General features: G+C 44.1%; 1 protein-coding gene across 3 annotated transcripts in view; it reads left to right on the top strand.

Annotated features, from left to right (window-relative positions):
* Nucleotides 1–119: 119 nt before the first annotated feature.
* Nucleotides 120–18,874, top strand: part of ZNF410 (zinc finger protein 410) — a 22,236-nt gene continuing 3,481 nt past the window's right edge. Inside the window, exons 1-8 of one of the 3 annotated variants that reach the window (XM_075753918.1) lie at nt 120–847; nt 1,311–1,451; nt 5,032–5,232; nt 14,301–14,436; nt 14,731–14,964; nt 15,262–15,453; nt 16,312–16,471; nt 17,292–17,473. In XM_075753918.1, coding sequence (XP_075610033.1) covers nt 5,200–5,232; nt 14,301–14,436; nt 14,731–14,964; nt 15,262–15,453; nt 16,312–16,471; nt 17,292–17,473 — 937 coding nt within the window. In that variant the 5' untranslated portion in view covers nt 120–847; nt 1,311–1,451; nt 5,032–5,199. Of the gene's footprint in view, nt 848–1,310; nt 1,452–3,634; nt 3,746–4,033; nt 4,274–5,031; nt 5,233–14,300; nt 14,437–14,730; nt 14,965–15,261; nt 15,454–16,311; nt 16,472–17,291; nt 17,474–18,874 lie in introns of those variants that run through there. The other 2 variants (XM_075753919.1, XM_075753920.1) reach the window with 2 other exon arrangements.

Genomic DNA, 18,874 nt, shown 5'->3' with positions numbered 1-18,874 from the left:
AGGGCGAGCGAACAGGCCGTTGGCGCAGCGCTCAGTTCCTGCGGGGCGAGGAGAGCCGCCGCGGCGGAGGGAGGAGGCGTTACCCCGCGGGGAGAATGGACCGTGCCAGCAGTCGAATGGCAGGCGGAGCCAGCCCAACCGCCTCTGCGAGGGGAGGTTGGCCGTTAACCCTTCCGTGCCAGCAGCGGGGGGCTGCTTCTGCCCCACCGCCCCGTCCCGCAGCGGAGCCCGGGGACTCCCGACGCGGGCTGCGTGCCCTCGCCCCAGCCCTGCAGCGGGACGCGGACCGGCGGGTTCAGACGCAGCTCTGCGGCCGAGCGGGGCGGTAGTTGTCTGGGTAGCCACCGGCGCGGCGCCCTGAGGGGCCGGCCCGACAGCGCGAACCCCCGCTGCCCCCTCCCAACGGCTCCTCCGCCCTAACGCAGTGCGGCGGGAGGCCCCAGACCGGAGCGAAGCTCCGGAGCCAGCTTCCCCGCGGGAGCCGCCGCTGGTCTCTGTGGGAGCGCTGGGCACTACCGAGGGACAGGCGAGGCCGGCGGCGGCCCTCCCGCGCCTGCCTCGGGCGTCGTGTGTTCAAGAAAACTTGGAAAGTGTGTCGGGGCGCGGCGGCCCGTACCTGACCGCACGTACGCCTTTCAGCCAGCGAAATTACCTCAGCAGCATTCCAGCTGCCGCTACGGGAAACGCGCTGACAACGCAGGAAAAACGAAGCGCGGCGGGGTGTCCGACATGTGACAGGACTGGATGCGAGCCTGAGGGAATCCACGAGGAAATGCTCCAAATCTTAGTTCTCTCAGTTTCTTAAAACTCATCTGCTTTGTAATGCCCGTGCCAACATCAGCTGCAGGTGCACAAAGATAGCTTCTCTTGTGCGCGCAGACTTTTGAGAGAATTTAAAAGTGTTATATTCTGACACCGCAAAGCCTGAGCGACAAAGTGAAGTTAATTGCAGTTGTAAGTTTTGCAATTTTAAAAGCCTTATTGAAATAAAATTGATTGCTGCCAGTATCTTGAAATAATGCTCTTAAATTTATGTAACAATGTTATATCTGAGTGTACAGAAATGTACGCAGGAAAGAACAAAAGATGTGCTAAGAAAAATAAAGCCTAGGCTCCTGTTTGCATTCAGAATAGGGTCCCATTATAAACAGTTTTATCAACAACCAAATCTAAAACACCACTCTCCCTTTACTCCATGACTAGCCACTTCCCCTGCCTCACAGCAGGGGTGAAAAAACAGTATCATTTCTATTTTCTTGAATCTGGTCATCAGGGAAATGTGACTGAGTCTTCTATTTCTCCTTGATTAGAGAGAAGGATCCCGGAGGGGCAGGTGTTATTGAGAAAGCGAGACTGTAGGAAATTCCCAGCCGGACAGTTCCTCTCCCATCAGGGACCAGTGCTGCTTCGCACACCTGCACAAGTGATTTGGGCCTTCATAAACAACTCAGGTAAGTGCTGTGCTACTACCACTGCAGATTCCCCTATCAGATTAGACCAAAATTCCCCAGGCAGTCAAGATGCAAGCTCTGAAGCAGCCAAACTCATCCGGCCTAGGAGGATGCAAATGAAAGGAACTTATGCTTCTACATGTCTCCATATTTTAATACCTACTCAACAATTTCACATTGTTGGGCTGATGATGAGTCAAAGGACTTCCAAGATTACTAAGCATCTTAATGTAACAGAATCAAGCTTTACGATTCAGTGCCCTGGGATTACTAAAGTGGCTTCAAGAAAAAAGGGGTTTATGAAGTTAGTAGTTCTGCATTTCTGGCTGCCTTTGTTGGCTTGAATTGGATCAGTGAATGTGGCATGCTAGGATTGTGCCTGTGATAATAAACACAGTGAAGTGGTCTTTTATTATGACTGTTGCACGGTCATTTACTCAGCTCCAGCTTGTCAGGGATTATGTTAAAAAACTCAACCTTGGGAGGTATTACGTTCAGTTTTGCAGGCCTGAGTGAATAAATGGGTCTGCCTAAAGCTTCAGGTCATCACGACTATGGCCAAGTGGTCTGATGTGATAAATGCCAGACTTCATGCAGTTTCCTGATTCAGTCCATCTGCATGGCCAGTATGGCACTGAGGCAACCAAACCTCTGAGGCAACCAAACCAAAATTCTGGGGGTTGAATCACAGTTTTCCCTGCCTTGGACATCAGAAACATGCTTCAGCTTGACTGAGAGTTGATTTCACAGTGCAGGCTTTTGTTAGTACTAACACAGTGACTGCAAGTTGATGGAATAACACCTCAGAAAAAGACATGCATCTAACTTGCTGACAGACTTTGAGGAGTTACTGGGTGGCTCCAGCAGGTAGCTGGTGAGTGGTCTTTTTGATGAAGCGCAAGACCGTCAGGATGACTCCAGTGCGTAGCCCTCCATGAAGACACTAGCTGAATATTTAAAGCTGAAAAGGGTTACCTTGAATCATTAAGCTGCAAATCAAAATTTTCATGTGGCTAAAAGGCAGAGGAGCCATACTGCACATCTTGGAGGGGCTGGAAAAAAGAAACCATTCCAAAGCAGTTCACAGGCAGGAGAGGACAGTCATTTTGTGGGAAGTGGCCACAGATTCTTGCGTAGCCCACTGTGGATCAGAATGGGCCGTGCGCTGAGGGAGCCCCGGGGAACCTGGTTTTGCCGGCCTCAACAGCTCCCGTTGGGTTACTTACACATTGCCGGGATTCTCATTGCTCAGCAGCACCAACGCCAGCACCATCCCATGAGCAGCCATTGTGGCACAGGAGTCGGGAGTCACACGTGGCTCCAAAGCTACAGACAAGCCGTAACCAAGTTAAAGTTTACTGGTCCCAAAGATCACTGGTTCACCAGTTAATGTCAAGACCAAAGGCTGCCAACCCTGCTGCTTCGGGGGCTCTGTCCCGACCAAGATAAGGCTAATGAGAAAAAGCCAAAGTACAAGCTTTTCTAAATTACTTGATCCCTTCTTGGGGAACATTGTTAAAACATGTATGTTTCTGGAATTACTAACAACTTGGTGTGTGTCATCAGTGATCTGCTGTGAACTCAGTTCTCCATCACCAACTGCAAAAACAGACACACCAAGTCAAGAGCAAAGCAGAAACAGAAACCAAGTACTAGTAGGGAACCGATGTGCTGTAAGCAACTGCAATAACATGTCTGTTGTGAGGATTTATGTTGAAGAAAAAATGAGTTCAGCAGTCAAACGTTGGACTTGACTATAAGCTTCTTACATAATCTTCACCTGAAAAATATTCTCCAGATCAAAAGGTTATTTTAAGAGGAATCAGTAATGATCCCGATGGAACTGGGGAAAAACCCAAGCACCACGCTGTTACTGTTCTGTCCGTCGGGGCTGAGGGAGACTGAAAGAAACCTGCTCCCGGGGCCAGCGGGAGGTTCCCACAAGGCACAACACTCATCCCCGCGGAGGCTCCTCAGGCAGGCTGGGCCCAGGCAGGCCGCGGGGGCAGCGCCACAGTGGGAGGTCCCCACGGGAAGCGGCGCTGCCGGGCACGGGCACCCAGTAAGGGCAGACAGGCATGGCGGGGCGGGGATAGGCCGACCGCGCCGCGCAGCCGCCGCTGAGCCCCAGCGGCTGGCGGAACTGGAGGCGGCGGGCGGAACTGGAGGCGGCGGGCGGAAGCGGCGCGCCTCCCAGCGCTCGCCATAGAGCCGGGGGAGAAGCCTCCCCCACCCCCCCAGCCTTTGGCATTTCCGGTTGGGTGCTCCGTCACATCCGGGCGGCTGAGATGCCGGTAAGGCGGGCGGGGGGAGGTGGGGGGAGGGCGGCCTGGGCGCTCCTCCAGGTCTCGCTGCCCTCTGCGGGGCACGGGAGCCAAACGGGCTGGGGAGCGGGGGTGGGCGGCCCGGTCCTCCCCACCGCTGGGGGCTGCCCCTCACGGCGACGGACCGGTCCCTGCGGTGGGGGCGGGGTGGCGCGGCGCACCTGTCCCGCGTGGGGGAGGGGCGCGGCAGTAGCCGGCTCTCGGCCCTCTGGTCTGCCCCGTCCCGCCGGGGTCTCTCTCTCTCTCACCCTCCCACAGGGCTTCGGCCGGTGTCCGCCGGGCTGCCCCCTGTGCCCTCCCGGCTGAGACGTGGGCAGCCGGGCCTGCCAGCTCCGGCCCTCGTCCCCGTGGGTGGTTCGAGGCCCGTCCTCCTGGTTGTGGGCTGAAAGGGGGCAGCGGGTGAACGAGCGTGAATATTCCTGAGCCCTGGCTTGTGTGCTTTGGTCTGAGTTATTCTGCTTTTACTGTGTTTATTCTCTTGTCCCCTCACGGCATAAGGTGAGGCTCCTGTACAGAGTATCTTGTGCCGTGCTGCTTGGTGTTAGGAGTACTAGAGGGAGGCTTTAGGTTCTTTCTTTAGCTGATCCAGTATTCTCATTATTTTTAATATATTCAATAGATTTGTAATGGTGATGGAAGGTGGGGAAGAACTGTACGTAGTTCACTTTCTTCTCCCATCACTAGTGTCTGATTACTTCCCCAGCAGGCAAAATTAGATACAAACTTGTTCTTATTTTCCCTTGTAGCCCAAAGAAGAAACATTGTATGGGTATTTGTGCAATAATGTCTAAACTATCTGTGTTCATCAAGAGATTTCTCCTAATCAGAAATGTAACATTGTAACAGACAGGAAAAGCAGAGGTTTCCCTGTGACAGGTTGTGTGTAGTTGCTCTTCATCAGCAATGTGGATGATTCCACTGTTTTGCAGGCTAGGAATTCAGCCTTGTCTCTTGCATGCTCTATGTGATTTTCAGTTGATCACATAAATTTCCAGGACAACCAATTCAATTTTCCACTGAAAATGAGCTATTGCATAGAAAATGTGATAAATAGCCTTTGAAAATTACTTTTGCAGTGTGTTAGGATGTTATTTTGCTGACTCAATGACAACAGAAATGCAGGAACCTCAGTAAATGAGTTTTCTCAGTACTTCAAAGTATATTTTACAGTTACATGTAACATCTGCTTGCTTCTTTTTGCTTTGCTCCCATTTTTTGGTTCCTATCTCTTTATATTTCCTTTTTTGTTGTTTTAGGTTAAATTGAATATTTGCGCAATACAGCTTCTTGCAGAAGGACCACCACACTGTTTTACACTTAGGAAAGTATGAGAATAAGCAAGGAGTGTTGTTCTCTCTGACCTAAAAAAAAATAAATCTCTGTGCCTTGCTGAGGACAGCTGCAGGAATCGGACACTTGAATCAATGTTATCGGATGAGTTAGAATCCAAACCTGAGGTGAGCAATTATGAACTTGGTTTGGTTCCCAGAAACGTTTATAGGCAACGTTTAAAAGTGTTTTCAGTGGCATCTTCTAATGCTTCCATGTTTTGATTCGAATGGTGAAAAATTAAAGAATATTGCAGGGTTTTTCCCCTCCTTTCAAGTGTCAGCCAATACTCTTGCCTGTTCTCAGGTTACGTTATCTTTTTCACTATTATAATGTTCTCTGTTACAAGAATAAAATAAATTACTGTATTGACTACTTCTTTCCCTTAAACCAAATTGACTTTACTTGGTTTTGGGGGAGTCTGGATTAATTAATTAGCATCAGCCAGTTCTGGTTTTTGAAGTACTTGTGTTTCCATTAAGCAGTTGGCAGAAGTGGTAGGCAGTAGCACCCCCGGGGATCCTGGTTGCTTGGTATGAGGCTGCTGGACTGCTCCCAGGTTCAGCTGGTAGCACAGCTGAACACAAATTGATTGTAGTCATGTGTGTGCACACACAGTACACACACAGCAAGCCACAAAGTAACACACACACACGTAAAGTACTTTTAGGAGGTAAACACAAACAGCATGAACAGCACAAAATTTGTTAGTGGAATATATCTCTACCCTCATCATTCAACTCTTATATATACTCACATTCACAGATGTCTGTGTCAGGCCTAAAGCCTTTCCAGTATCTGTGCCCAGACCGAGGGCTTTTTAGCCCATTTCTGCCTGAAACCTTGGCTTTTTTCAGACTGTGGTTGCCTCCTACTTACACATTAGTCAACTACAAGTCCACTGTTGGCGCGCTCACTTGCAGGGAGAATATTTAGGAATATGTTTAGTAAGTAGATAGAAGGGACTGCAGTCATCAGACACAGAAGACTGCTGACCAGCAACCAGCTAACATCATTGGAGTCTCCTCTACCCGTGGTTCTTTTCTCCACTTACCCACCTCAATTCCTCCTCTGATCCTGCCCCTAAACATTGCATAATAAGTTTTACACATCCTGCAGTCCCTGTTGCATCCCCTAGTAAGTTTGCTCTTTCCTATAACCCCAGACAATTTTGTTTTCTTATTGGTTACAAAAGTTCTAGTTGAACCTCCTCAGGATTTTGCTTCAGCAGTGGCCCATTGATTGGTGGCTGAGGCGTTCTGATCTTTGTTACTCTAACCTGTAATTTGCTAGATACAATTGTCTGCAGTTTGTTACATTCAACACAATTGTATCAGTGTGTTCAATTTATTTCCTCTGCTGTTTCTTGCCTTTGTTTTTTTAGGCTGAATAGCCATCAGCCAGCTGTTGGTATCTTCCCCCACTTAAAAGTGCAGAGGACTGTATTGCCTTGTGTCCTTGCTTTTTTGATTCTCAGCTTTACCTCTTCAGAAGGCTAAGGACTTAGTATTGCTATAAAGCATCTTTTGGGGAATTTCACAGGGGTAAATAGAATTGTTTTTATTGAGTCATCAGTTTCTATCCCTTTTCAGTCCACGTGTAATACAGCAGGTATGAACTGGTACTCTAAAGAGAATGATGGCAAGTTGTCACAGCTCAGGTGATGTGGTAAGGTATTTGTTTCCTAATGGAGCAGCCAAAGTCCCTCCAATCACACTATTCAGGAAAAGTAGCTGCAAATTTATAGTGGCCCTTGGTAGTCTCAGCACAAGCTGCAAGGAGTTCCTTTCTCTTGCCTTACAGTTGATATCTCATAAGTTCTATCAAATTTTCTCCCTGTTCTGAACAATAAGGTAGGGGACTTTGTTATATCAGTCTGCGAGTGGGTGGATTCCCATAGATGATTTCTGACAGCCAAGGACCAGGATAATTGGAATGCTTATTCCTCAAATAGGAGCTGTAAGTAGGCCTTGTATTTTCTTGACTTCAGTAGGGTATTTGTTAGACATGTTTACATAACAGCCCTGTTTCCCCATAGCAGAGTTGCATTTCCTTCCCAGCAAGTCCAGTAGCAAGTAGACCTTTCTCAGTAGGAACTGGTGCATGAAAGCTATGGTGGTTGCAGAGGGTGTCCTTTCCATAGATGCTGTCTTCTAAACCATGTTCCTCAGTCTTGATCTAGGCTATTATACCACAAATAGAGATTCGTTTGCATTGTCTATACACAAATCTATACACACCCTCTTTCTGGTTCTGATTGTGAAAGTTGAGTGTTAAGTTAGTAGTATTTTCTACTCCTTCAATGTGAAACCTGTAGATACCCTTTTTACACCTTTCCCAAATAGCAGTCCAAGTCAGTTATGGTTTTATATCCTCAGGTGAGCCATGGCATCGTAATTCTTATAGCCACAGATGTTCTTTCATATCCCCTACCGTGGGATAAAGGTATTAATTAAGAGCTTAATACAGTGTATTTGCATAACATCTAGATAACATTAATCAAAGCTATGGATGGATTGCATAAGCTTCTTTGCTGCTGGTTTTATCCCTAAAGAAGCCACCAATGTGCCAGGAAATGTTTAGTACTTGTGTAGAGGTGAATCCTCCTTTCATAGGAACTTGTCAAGTTGCTTTGAGACAGTTTGTATGGATAGATGGATCTGCTTTTTCTCCTGGACTCCCTGCCCCCAAAGCTGTATTAGCAGCATTCCTCAGGGAACTGATAAGATCTGCATTTTGCATGCTTTAAGCCTTCAGGGTGACTTGTTACAATTGCAAATATTTCCAGCCACCTCCACCACACTGGTCCACTGCTGGGTGCCTTCTGCTGTTGGGGGCAGCCCTAGTACAATCAGGTGAACTGCAGCTCTGGTCTATAAATTGAATTTGCTATTGAAAGGGGTGGAGGGAGGTATTTTAGCCTCTCCTTTCTTTCCCCATCAGCACCTCACAAGGAGAGATTCCTGTGAATTAATTAATTCCCCAGAGGTTGTATAGGAGGAGGGGATCCTAGTTTATAGCTAACGAGCCTCCCACTCTCCACACCCTTCAGCTCCTCCTTTCCCCACCCCCACTAAATGTTCTTTTGACCTCTATTTTGTAGTGGTTCACTGGTTAAATTTAGAACAGAAACAGTATTGATTAAAAACATGGTCCCTGCTGCTCTGGGAGTCTAGTTGAGCTCTCCAGCTGTCCAGTGGGAGGATAGATCTGAACATTAGTATTCAAGCAAACTTCCCCCCCCCACCTCAAACAAAACTGCCTGACACTTCTTGGCTTTTGAATCTTCTGACGAAGGGGTCTGTTGTGGGACACAAACTTCAACCCGATCCACCCCAGATGGCCATATTTTCATTTGTTTCTGTAGTGGTTTGGGTTTGTTTTTTGTTTGGTTGGTTTTTTAGGATCTCTAGAAGGGGTTTCCAGTTCTTTAAACATCCCCCCCCCCCCCCCCCCCCCCCCCCCCCCCCCCCCCCCCCCCCCCCCCCCCCCAGGTGAGGGACATTATCCAAGCCTTCTTGGTAATGCAAGCATTCTGCACTACTTGTGGTGATAGACCCTGGGATTATCTTGTCCAACCATCTTTTGTTGAACAGAAGGGATGACAATTATTTGTTTAATGACAAGAGCCAAGAAATATTTTAAATTTTTAGTACATACACTATCTACATTACTTACAGGATTTTCAGAGTTATGTGGTGTTTCAGCAGAATAAGTAAAAGGAAGGTAAATTCAAGAAGGTAATATGGCAGAGCCAAAAATAAAATTTTTCATAGCAAGATGCAGCTGAACTTTGCCCATTTTGTCCCTCCAAGGCTTATAGATTCTCTCTGTATGACTCATATCTGGCCCATAAAGTTTTAATCTCTAACCTGAGGATGCCCTTTTGCAATTGATCAAAATTTGTTTCAAATTCCAAGGGATATCTTGGCTATAGAGTAAAGCCATTTTACACCTCTTATCATTCCTTTTGTGTTCTGTTAATATGCTGTACATTCAGTTTCCCTAACTATTCCTGTTCAGATGCCCCAAGACATTCTGTCTGCTTGGTTACAAATTCTAGGACTTTGGCCATATTTGCAGAAGGATGAGTCCGCTCCTTACATAGAGATTCTATCGTCACTATCTCAAGAATACTTATAGGCCATCTGGATCCTGTTTGTGATGCCAGATATTATGTGGTTATGAGATCTGACAAAACTGTAGCATCCAGGAGATTCCTCCCCTCATGGTCCTTCAGACAAGAGACCACTGGACTGTTCCCAGGTGCAGGCAGAAGCGAGGCCAAGCCTGAACTACAAACATGTGCCCATGCACCCATAGGCAGTACAGACATATATGGCTGTAAATACTAACACTTGGCAGGACAGTACCTTTACAGGCACCCACAAACACAAGTGGCATTCACATGGAACAGGAAGACCACAAAAGGCCTAATTCTGTTTCTACTCATCAGATAATCAGGCTTGAAATTTGCTAGCCTATCACACCCATGCCCTCTCTCAGCTGACACGCATACCCGGAGTCATGGATCTGTCCAGTCTCTGCCAAACTTTGAGTCCTTCCAGTATCCGTCTCCAGGCCCTAGGCTTTTTAATCCAGCCTGTGGCCAGGATCTTGGACTTCCAGATTGTGCTTTCCTCCTATTCACAGGCTAGTCCAACTTGAAGTTAACTAGGTGAACATACTCGGAAACTATTTAGACAGGATAGACTACAGTGACAAGGCAGAGGAGGGTACTGACCTGCAGCCTGCTAACATGTGGCTGACCCATATTATCCCCCACCCCCTTCCTGTTCCTCATGGTTGTTCCTCTCCTATCCACCTTGATCCCTCCCTTTCCCCACATTTAATCCTTCCCCTAAACATCCAAGTTTTTCACATTCCCACAGCCTCCTCTTAAGACATCTTAAGTTTTACCCCGTCCCAGAATTTCTTCCATATCCCATAAGAAGTTTGCTCTTGCCTATGAGATGTGTTCTGGTAAACCATGACAATATTTTTCCTATCTCTGACAAAAGTTTCTGGGTGAATTTCTTCAAGGTCATACTTAAGTAGTTCCTATAATGGCCCATCCATCAATGTCCCAAGAGTTCTGGTCTTTGTTACTCTCTCTCATCTGCAGTTTTTTAGTGTTTGTGTATCTATGCATTTAATTTATCACCTCTCCTGTTCCTAGTCTGTCTTCTATGCTGACTAGCCAATTACCAGATACCCTTACAATTTCCTGTTTGCTTTCAGCTGCAAAACTAAATTAAAAGAAACTTTAGAAAGCACACAGTGTTTGCAATTAGTTTTTTTTCCCATATTCCAGTTGCTGTAGTTGTCACAAAGGTATCCGATGATTTTGAACATGAAAGAAGGTTTCTGAAAGTACTTGGCTGTCAAGATATAACTGTCACATGAAAATTTTTATTTTTGCAGAATTATTTGATGTAGAGTTGGTGATTGGCTTGTTTTAGTTTATAAAAAGGCTTGGGTTTGTTGTGGTTTTTTTTTTAATTTTAGTAACAAGCATGATTCATGTCCTTTTGATTACTTCTGTTTCTTTTGCCCCTTTTAATTCTCTGTACTAGCTTGTTATTACTGTACAAGAAAATTAAAAGGATCTGTTTTGAGCATCTGTTTGTGGCTGTTGAATTTTGCTTTTCCCTAGTGGCTTAATGTTGCTGCATGAAAGTGGAAGGTTTGAAGCAAGGCTTTCCTACTGTAGGAGGAAAGATTTCTATTTTTAAACAGAAAGCTTTAGATAAGAGTCCATAAAACAAGTGTTTCATGGTGTAGTAGGCAGCAGTATGGATCATGAACAGCTTTTAAATGAAAGACAATCCAGTAATTTAGAACCATCTTGCTGCTCACATTTTTTAGTCTAACTTCTTTCTTCTGGTTGACTTGCTCTGTTATTCCTAACTCCCTTCTCTTTTTACCCCTCTTGCTCCTATTTTTTAATCTTAAATTAGAATGCATCACCTTGGGGAAGGGACTGTCTCTTATTGCCCATGTAGTTTTTTGACAACATAAAAATAGTTCCCTCTTCTGACTGAGGCCTCTGGATAATCCTAAGAGGAAAAACCGCTAACCTTTCAAACTACAGTCTGGCTTGTGGCCTAGTTCAAGTGGCATATTCCACCTAAATGACTTCAAGACTTAATTTTTACCTTCATAATTGTCAGTGATGAGAGGCTGCTCCTAAGGGAGTGCGAGTCAGGAGCTGAGGGTGATCCCAGCCCAGGTGGTGTCCTCGCTGACCAAGGCATAGTCCTGCAGCATCGGAGCTCAGCAGGCAGAGACAGGTGCCAGAAACAGGGTTTGCCCACAGCCCTGGATGAGCAAAGTGATGAACGAAGTCCAGGGTCTAGCCAGAGTCCAGTTAGGAGTTAGCAAGGCTGGAGACACAGATGCAATAAAAGTCTGAGGACCATCCAGAAGACAGGGCTTGAGACAGGTAAACCTGCAGCCCAGGAAGGGACAAGGGAACACAGGCTGAACTTAAATGGAGCCCCTGGGCAGAGGCGGTGGGTGGGGGCCCCAGGTAAGACCACTCAGGGCAATTAAGGCTTCAGGGCTCTGACGGCAGTAACTCTTTGAGGTAAAACTGTTTGAGGAAGCATCAGTGTTTTCATTAGAGGAAATAAGCACAGAGAAACCAGACCCCAAACTATTAAGTTTTCTTTGCTGTTTCTTTGATTTAATGAACTTCGTCCTGATGTAGGAGAGGCTTAGAAGGCTGGTATCTGCTATAGAAATAATCTAGAATTGGGTGCCAGTAGTTCTAAAAATTAAATACTAAGACAATCACAATCATACAAAATAAGAATCAAATTATTAGTGACTGTTGGGTTTTAATCACAAATATACCGTGGGCATATCATGCTTTTTCACTCCATTTCTTTTGAGACTGATGAGCCATCTCACTGCACAGACAAGTCTCTCTGGGCTCTGCATGAACGCATGCTAAAATGTGTCACAATGAGGCTACTAGCTTTCAAATAACTATCTTGTACAGTTTCCTTCGAAATGCCAGAGATAAAGAAAGTGTTGCATACAGTTGTTTGCTAGACAGCAGCAGAATGCAAGATCTTTATGTCAGGGAGTTTCCTAGAGATAAGGAATAGTGACTTGAGGGTTAAGTTTTTGGTATAGTGTTATTTTCCATATTTCTTTCATATGTGTTTTCAAAAATATTTTGAGAAAGTGAGTATAGGAGTAAGTCTGTTTGACAGAACTTATGGCCAAATAAATAGATACTATATATGGTTTTTGAGGGGCATTTTCTCTGAAACGTGGAGTATGTGTCTGGGTCTGTTACAACTGACTCCTTCCAGTCTTTCTGGTCTCCAGAAGTTTACTTCCATACCGGGAAGGGATTTGAGACCATATTTGTGCTTGTGGAGTTCACAGAAGAGTTAGTTCAGTCCATTGCAAAAGTTCGGCTGTTATCTCCTAACTCCCAGCAGCACTTCTTTGTTAAATCACAATATTTTAGTATGGACTGCTGTGGCACTGGTAATGGGGGAAAAAAGAGTGTCATTTCTGTGTCTGTGCCTTGGAGGTAAAGAGGAGTCCAGCATCATATCCAGTAGTCTGACAAGAGCTTAAGATGTTGTCAAGGGGACAGAAAGAGTAAACAAGGCACATGCTTCACTGCTCTGAACTTGGTTAAATACAGGAAGACTTTCAGGGGTGAGGAAAGGCAGTTTCTGACTTCCAGTTCCTTTTCAAATGTCAGGATCCTTTTTTATAACTCACGTGATTTTTGCATTGCAAGAGCTGATTGATGTTAAGGATGGCTAAATCTGCTGGACTGAATCACCTGTGCATTTTGCACCTCTGGGGCTCATCAAGATGAGAGCTGCTCCCTATTTGTGATCTTAGATCCAGCCACTAGTGAGGTTTAGTATAATTTTCAAATAGGTGCACACACACGCACACACTGTAGAGATGTGACTGGCGCCAAACAGATTAACACAGGTAGGACACTCATAGCTTTACCTGCATAAACACAGGCAGCACAAAGGGCCTGATTCTGTTTCCAAGGGTTGCTACCTAGAGAAAACCTTCCTGGGTTTCTCCAGGGTATGTCCCAACACCTCTCATTCTGCTTGCCAGCTAGTCTGGCTTGGAGTTCACTGGCATATGACACGCACTCTAGAGAGCAGGATCCCACAGGAAATAGGAATGGAGTTTAATAAGAAGACAGGAAGGACTGCGATGGTTAGGCTGCACCAGACAACTGAATTGACCAACTTCCTGCTTATATGTAATGGGCCTCTTTTATCCTCCCCTTTCCATTTTCCTGTGTTTGTTCTGCCCTGATCCATCTTGATTCCTTCCTTTTCCTGCCTTTGGCCTTTCACTTAAACTATGCGTAATAAGTCCTGTGCAATCCCCCAAATCTCTTTCAGTCCCAAAGTCCTCCCCAGGGAATGCATCCCAGTTTAAGTCCTACCTCTTTATGCAACAGTCCCCCTTATTTTGCATAGTATTCTGGAGGGGGATTCTTCTGTTGCATCCCCTTAGTGGGTGGGTTTCATACTAAGCACAATGGCCTCAATTGTCCATCTCTGATGGTCTTAGGAGTAGCTGATTTGGATGGATAAAGCTGGCTGTGTCCTCCCCCTTGTCACCCCCACCTTGTTCCTTTGATCATTATCTGCCTATTTGGAATAGCCATTAGTTAGACATCTTTGCAACTGGTCTTTTGCGTGCTTTTTTATTTTAAAAAAAAGGTCAACTTTCAGTTAAGTATTTAAAGACAATGATTTATAAAAATACCTGTACCAAAGGCTGAGCGTGGAAAACATTTACTTGGAAGGTTAGAGACTAGTAAAGTATCAAGTGGTAAAAGATGAATTAAAAAGGAATACATGCCTTAAAACATGGCATATATTGGTAAAATTTATCTCATTAATTAAATTAAATTAGATTAATTAAAAGGGAATATAGCCTAAGTAGCCTTCAGAGTAGTCTGCAATGATACAGAGCTGTTTATTCTATGTTAAAGAAATGATGACAAATACAAACAATTCCTTCTTTGTCATTAATTTAAATTGAAAAGCTTCCATTTACTTTGATATGTATTCATGGGTTTGTATTCAGTGTCTCCTATGAGACAGTCCGGGGTAATGGACTGGGTTTAGTACCTTTTTAAATGATTCGTGTGGCTCCTGACCTAATCTTCAGTATCTTTTTTCAGCTGCTGGTTCAGTTTGTTCAGAATACTTCTATTCCACTGGGGCAAGGGCTGGTGGAATCGGAACCAAAAGACATCACCTGTCTTTCTCTCCTTCCTGTTACTGAGACCTCAGAATGCAACAGACTCATGTTGCCAGGTAAAATCTATGCAGCAGATCTTTGCGTGCATGCTCTTCATTCAGCTGTCTTTACTGCACCACTGTGGCACACTGCCTCTTGCTGATGAGGCATTCGAGGGGTGGAGGAACAAGTTCAGAAGGGTGACTGAAACTTTTCTCATTTAACAGTGAAGTCTGACTAGTTAGAAGATTCCTTCCTCCTCCAATCTCTCTCAAGTTCTAATTCTTTTTCTAGAAAAATAACTTTATAGATATCTCTTAGTCATAGTGTATTTATACTTTTATTTACCCCGATTTCACTTTCTTCACTAGATGATGAAAGAGATCTCACTTCTCCAAGTCACACTAATTCTTCCAAAGATGTTTCTTCATCTGCTGTCTTGAGAAGTCTCCAGGTAAACGTGGGCCCTGATGGAGAGGAAACAAGGGCACAGAATGTACAGAAACAATCTGAACTTCTGTCAACTCCAGAGACTTCCAGTTTATTGCAAGACCTCCAGCCCAGTGACAGCACTTCATTTATTCTTCTCAACCTAACAAGAGCAGGTAATTCTCCTTCTGTTTGTCATCTGGCTGGATATGTCTCAGACAACAGAATGCAGGAGATACAAGTACAACTCTGTCCCTGCTGCTTATGAAGGGGAAAGATCACGAAATTTGCTGGGCATTATTGGATATTTCAGGAGCATTTAATCATCAACAGCTTCCTACAATGTAGAGGTCAGTGAAGACTTTTCAGTGCAGCTATTGCATCTATGCCATGAACACTAGCCTCTGGGAAGCAAAAGAAATTTCCCTTTGTTACATTATCCTTCTGTTTCATGGAATTGTCTTCTTTTCTAGGGCTGGGGTCTCCAGCAGAGCACTTGGTGTTTGTTCAAGATGAAGCAGAAGATTCTGGGAATGACTTTCTCTCTCATGATAGCACAGACAGCAGTACCCCATGGTTCCTACGAGTGCAAGAATTGGCCCATGACAGTTTAATTGCTGCCACTCGGGCACAGCTCGCTAAGAATGCCAAAGCAAGCAATAATGGTAGGAAATCCCCTGCTTCTGTCTCAAAAGTTGAATGTTCCATACAAGTCCCCTAGTTTTGGCTTGTTTCTTCCTCTTTCTTTCACTCTTTCTTGCTTTTAATCTATTCTGACATGTCTTCAAATCATCAGTGACAGAATTGTACAGAACAATCATGGAATTTTTCTCCAATATAAATAGGGTCCTCAGTTTTTCTCAGGAAATGAACTTCAGTGGAATGAACATTGTAGTCCACATGTTCTCTGGTACATGTAAAGAGTATTGTCTTTCTGACTCCAGCTGCATGTATTTCAACTTTCATTTTCACTTTCAAGTGTCTATTTTTAATGCATACTGTAATTCATACTTTCTTCTTAGCTCCACTGGGTTTGGAGATCAGCTTTCTGGGGAATACCTGAGTGGATTTAGTCACATGCTTTATGACTCAATTATTTTAATAAGTAATTGCAAAGAAATGCAAAGTACAATTTTTAATTTTTTTTTTTTAGCTAAGGGGTTTCAAAAATGGTTATCTTGGCTGATACTTAAAATTGGTTGGTTGACATTGATATTGATATCTTTGCAATTTTTGATGCATTGGCTTTCTATTCGTCTTGTGATAAGCCTCATCTGGTAGCAGCTGATCTGATATAGATAGCTAGTTGGGAATAGTTTATGGGCCTGCTAAGGTTTGCAAATCTGTGTCTAATCCCTGTTGTGGTTAGGCAGCAGCATGTAGGACAACATCCCTACAATTAGTAGCCAAGCATATACTCACTTTACAGTCCTGTATCATATATGATGTTGGTTTTATGTATTAAATTTGACACACTATAGTAATTGTATCATTTTTAGATTTTGCTGGGCTTTTTTTTCCAGGTGAAAATGTTCATCTTTGCTCAGGAGATGGGCAGCCGAAAGACTCTAGCCCCATTCCTCATTTATCTCGTGTGGAAAGGAAGCTGAAGTGCACAGTTGAGGGCTGCGATCGGACATTTGTGTGGCCAGCTCACTTCAAGTATCATCTGAAAACACATCGGTGAGCAGAATAAAGCTATATGTTGTAAAGACTTTGAAAAACTGTGCTCTGTATTTGGGATAGCATTAGTTTTTGACATCAACAAGCTGTGAAAACCTGGTATTACTCTTAGAAATATTAAGCTTGTTGCTTGCTTTAGGTCATTTATGTTGAAACACTTTGACCAGATTTAGATTATTTTTGCAGGTCCTTGTTTGTGTTCGGTTTAGAATACTTGTATTTTAACAGGTGCTCAATAAAAAGCATCAGTATCACTCCTGTGGTAGAGTGAACATTAGAACTTTTAGGATGCTATCATATTTTCATATATCCTTGAACAAAGTTGCTTGCTCTAACAAATGACCCTGATCTTTTTTAGCTAAGAAATTGGCAGTCTCTAACGTAAATTGTAGATGATAGGCTTAAAAACTGGTAAGGACTCCAACAGACATGAGCCCATCATCTTGCCCGGAGTCAGGGTCAGCAGTAATTGCATGTGTTATATGTACACATACAATAATTTTTGATCCTCCAGTGACTGAAATTCGGCAACGTTCCTATATAATCTGTTGCACTGCTCTACTAATTCATTCTGAGTAGGGACTAGGCAAGGCAATACAATGAAAAGATATTACCTGAACAAATTATTCCAGTGGGCCACCCAGACTCTAGCACCTTAGGACTTAAGTCACTCACTTCAGTTGAGCATCTCTGTTTTCTGATATAATTCATTTTGGTTTAAATGTTTGTGCTTTTTATTTAATTAAAAAAAAGAAGTTGAGTGTTCATGAAAATACATTGCAGTAGCTGGTAATGAAACAGTTATTTTGTTGATTTCTAGGAATGACCGCTCCTTCACCTGCCCAGCAGAAGGCTGTGGAAAAAGTTTCTACGTCTTGCAGAGGCTGAAGGTGCACATGAGAACTCACAATGGTGAAAAACCCTTTGTGTGCACGGAGCTGGGTTGTGGGAAACAGTTCACAACAGCTGGAAATCTGAAGAACCACCTACGAATTCACACTGGTGTGTTTTAGACCTCACCTATCTGTGGTCTGCAGAGGTGGGGTTTTTACTGAGGAATAAACCTCTTCCTCCTCTGTCCTCAAAATTTAGGAATATTATGTTGTTTATCTCTGCCCTTCATTAATGTCCCTTTTCTATCAATTCACATCGATCTATAGGTCAAATTAATCAACTGGTACCCCCTTTACTATCCCATATAATCTTACACAGGTTTCACCCTTCCAATACTATATGATGATGCCGTAGTCTGCTCAGACCCATGCTCTAAAGATTCCCTTCCCCCCTCAGGGTGTTTGATGGAGGGAGGGGTGTGTGTTGTTTTGGGGAGAAACTAGACTTTTCCCAAGGGAATAGTTAGTGAACACAACTGCTGTAATTGTTTTTTATAAAGAAGCTATTTTAAATTCCTGAAAGGCACAATAGCTTAGGTATTTCTCCAGCGTGGAGTCCTGGTGGACACAGCAGTAGCTGTACTGAGATCTGGCTGAATCTGATGAGCTTATGTTACCTGTGCTGCTTGTAGATTGGCTACATTTGGGAAATTTAGGGAAGTAAGGAATACAGTGGAATGAGTAGCAAAAACATAGTAGCAAAGTCTGGTAGCAAAAGGCAATAATTAGAAGACAGCATTTTGGCATGCAAATTGCTCTGTTTGTGCTAATGCTAATTCGGGATGTTACCATATGCTGGAGCCTATGTACTCTTAACTCATGCTCAGCTTTTTATATTAAATAAAACAAGAACCTTTATTTCATAGTGCTGTATTTAATACACGGTTTGTTTCTGCTGTCTCCTCTGGAGAATTTGATCCTGCCTTGTCAATGTTTTAGAAGTCGGTGTACCAGCCAAAGTCTTGACAACTTCATAAAGTGCTTTAGGTGTTTTTATCCTAGAAAGTTGTTTGAGGGAGGCACACAAGTTACTGCTGAAATGATCAGCAGTTTAATAGTTAGCAAAGTTCATAGTGAATATTCTGGTGGGTTTGGTTGGTTGGTTTTTAAGCCTCAGGGTTGTCACACCACTTAACCAAATGGCCTAGTTCAAGCCTCTCACAATACTGTTAGAGATTCCCTGATGGCCTAGGAAGGTACAGTTGGTTAACATTTCAAAATAACCTTGACAACTGTGAGAGCACAAGGCCTCTCTAGCAAAATGAAATCACAGATTATGTGGGCCGTTAGCAGCTGTTTGTGCCTTCTGCCATGCTTAAACACTACCATATGGTATGTACTTTGTAGATACACATGGAAAAAGGTTGCTATTTTAAAGAATTTGCAGTCTAGCTAGAACACACGGTTTGGGGGCAGATGTTGGGATGTAGTTAAAATATTATATATACCAATAATAAAATTTCGAAGGTGTAGTAACAGCAGCCACAGTTTTTACAGCTTTCTGTTGCAC

The sequence above is a fragment of the Balearica regulorum genome, chromosome 5 (assembly GCF_011004875.1).
Source record: "Balearica regulorum gibbericeps isolate bBalReg1 chromosome 5, bBalReg1.pri, whole genome shotgun sequence".
Classification (NCBI taxonomy): Eukaryota; Metazoa; Chordata; class Aves; order Gruiformes; family Gruidae; genus Balearica; species Balearica regulorum.
Note: the sequence above shows the minus strand (reverse complement) of the source record. Positions and strands in the feature narration are given on the sequence as shown.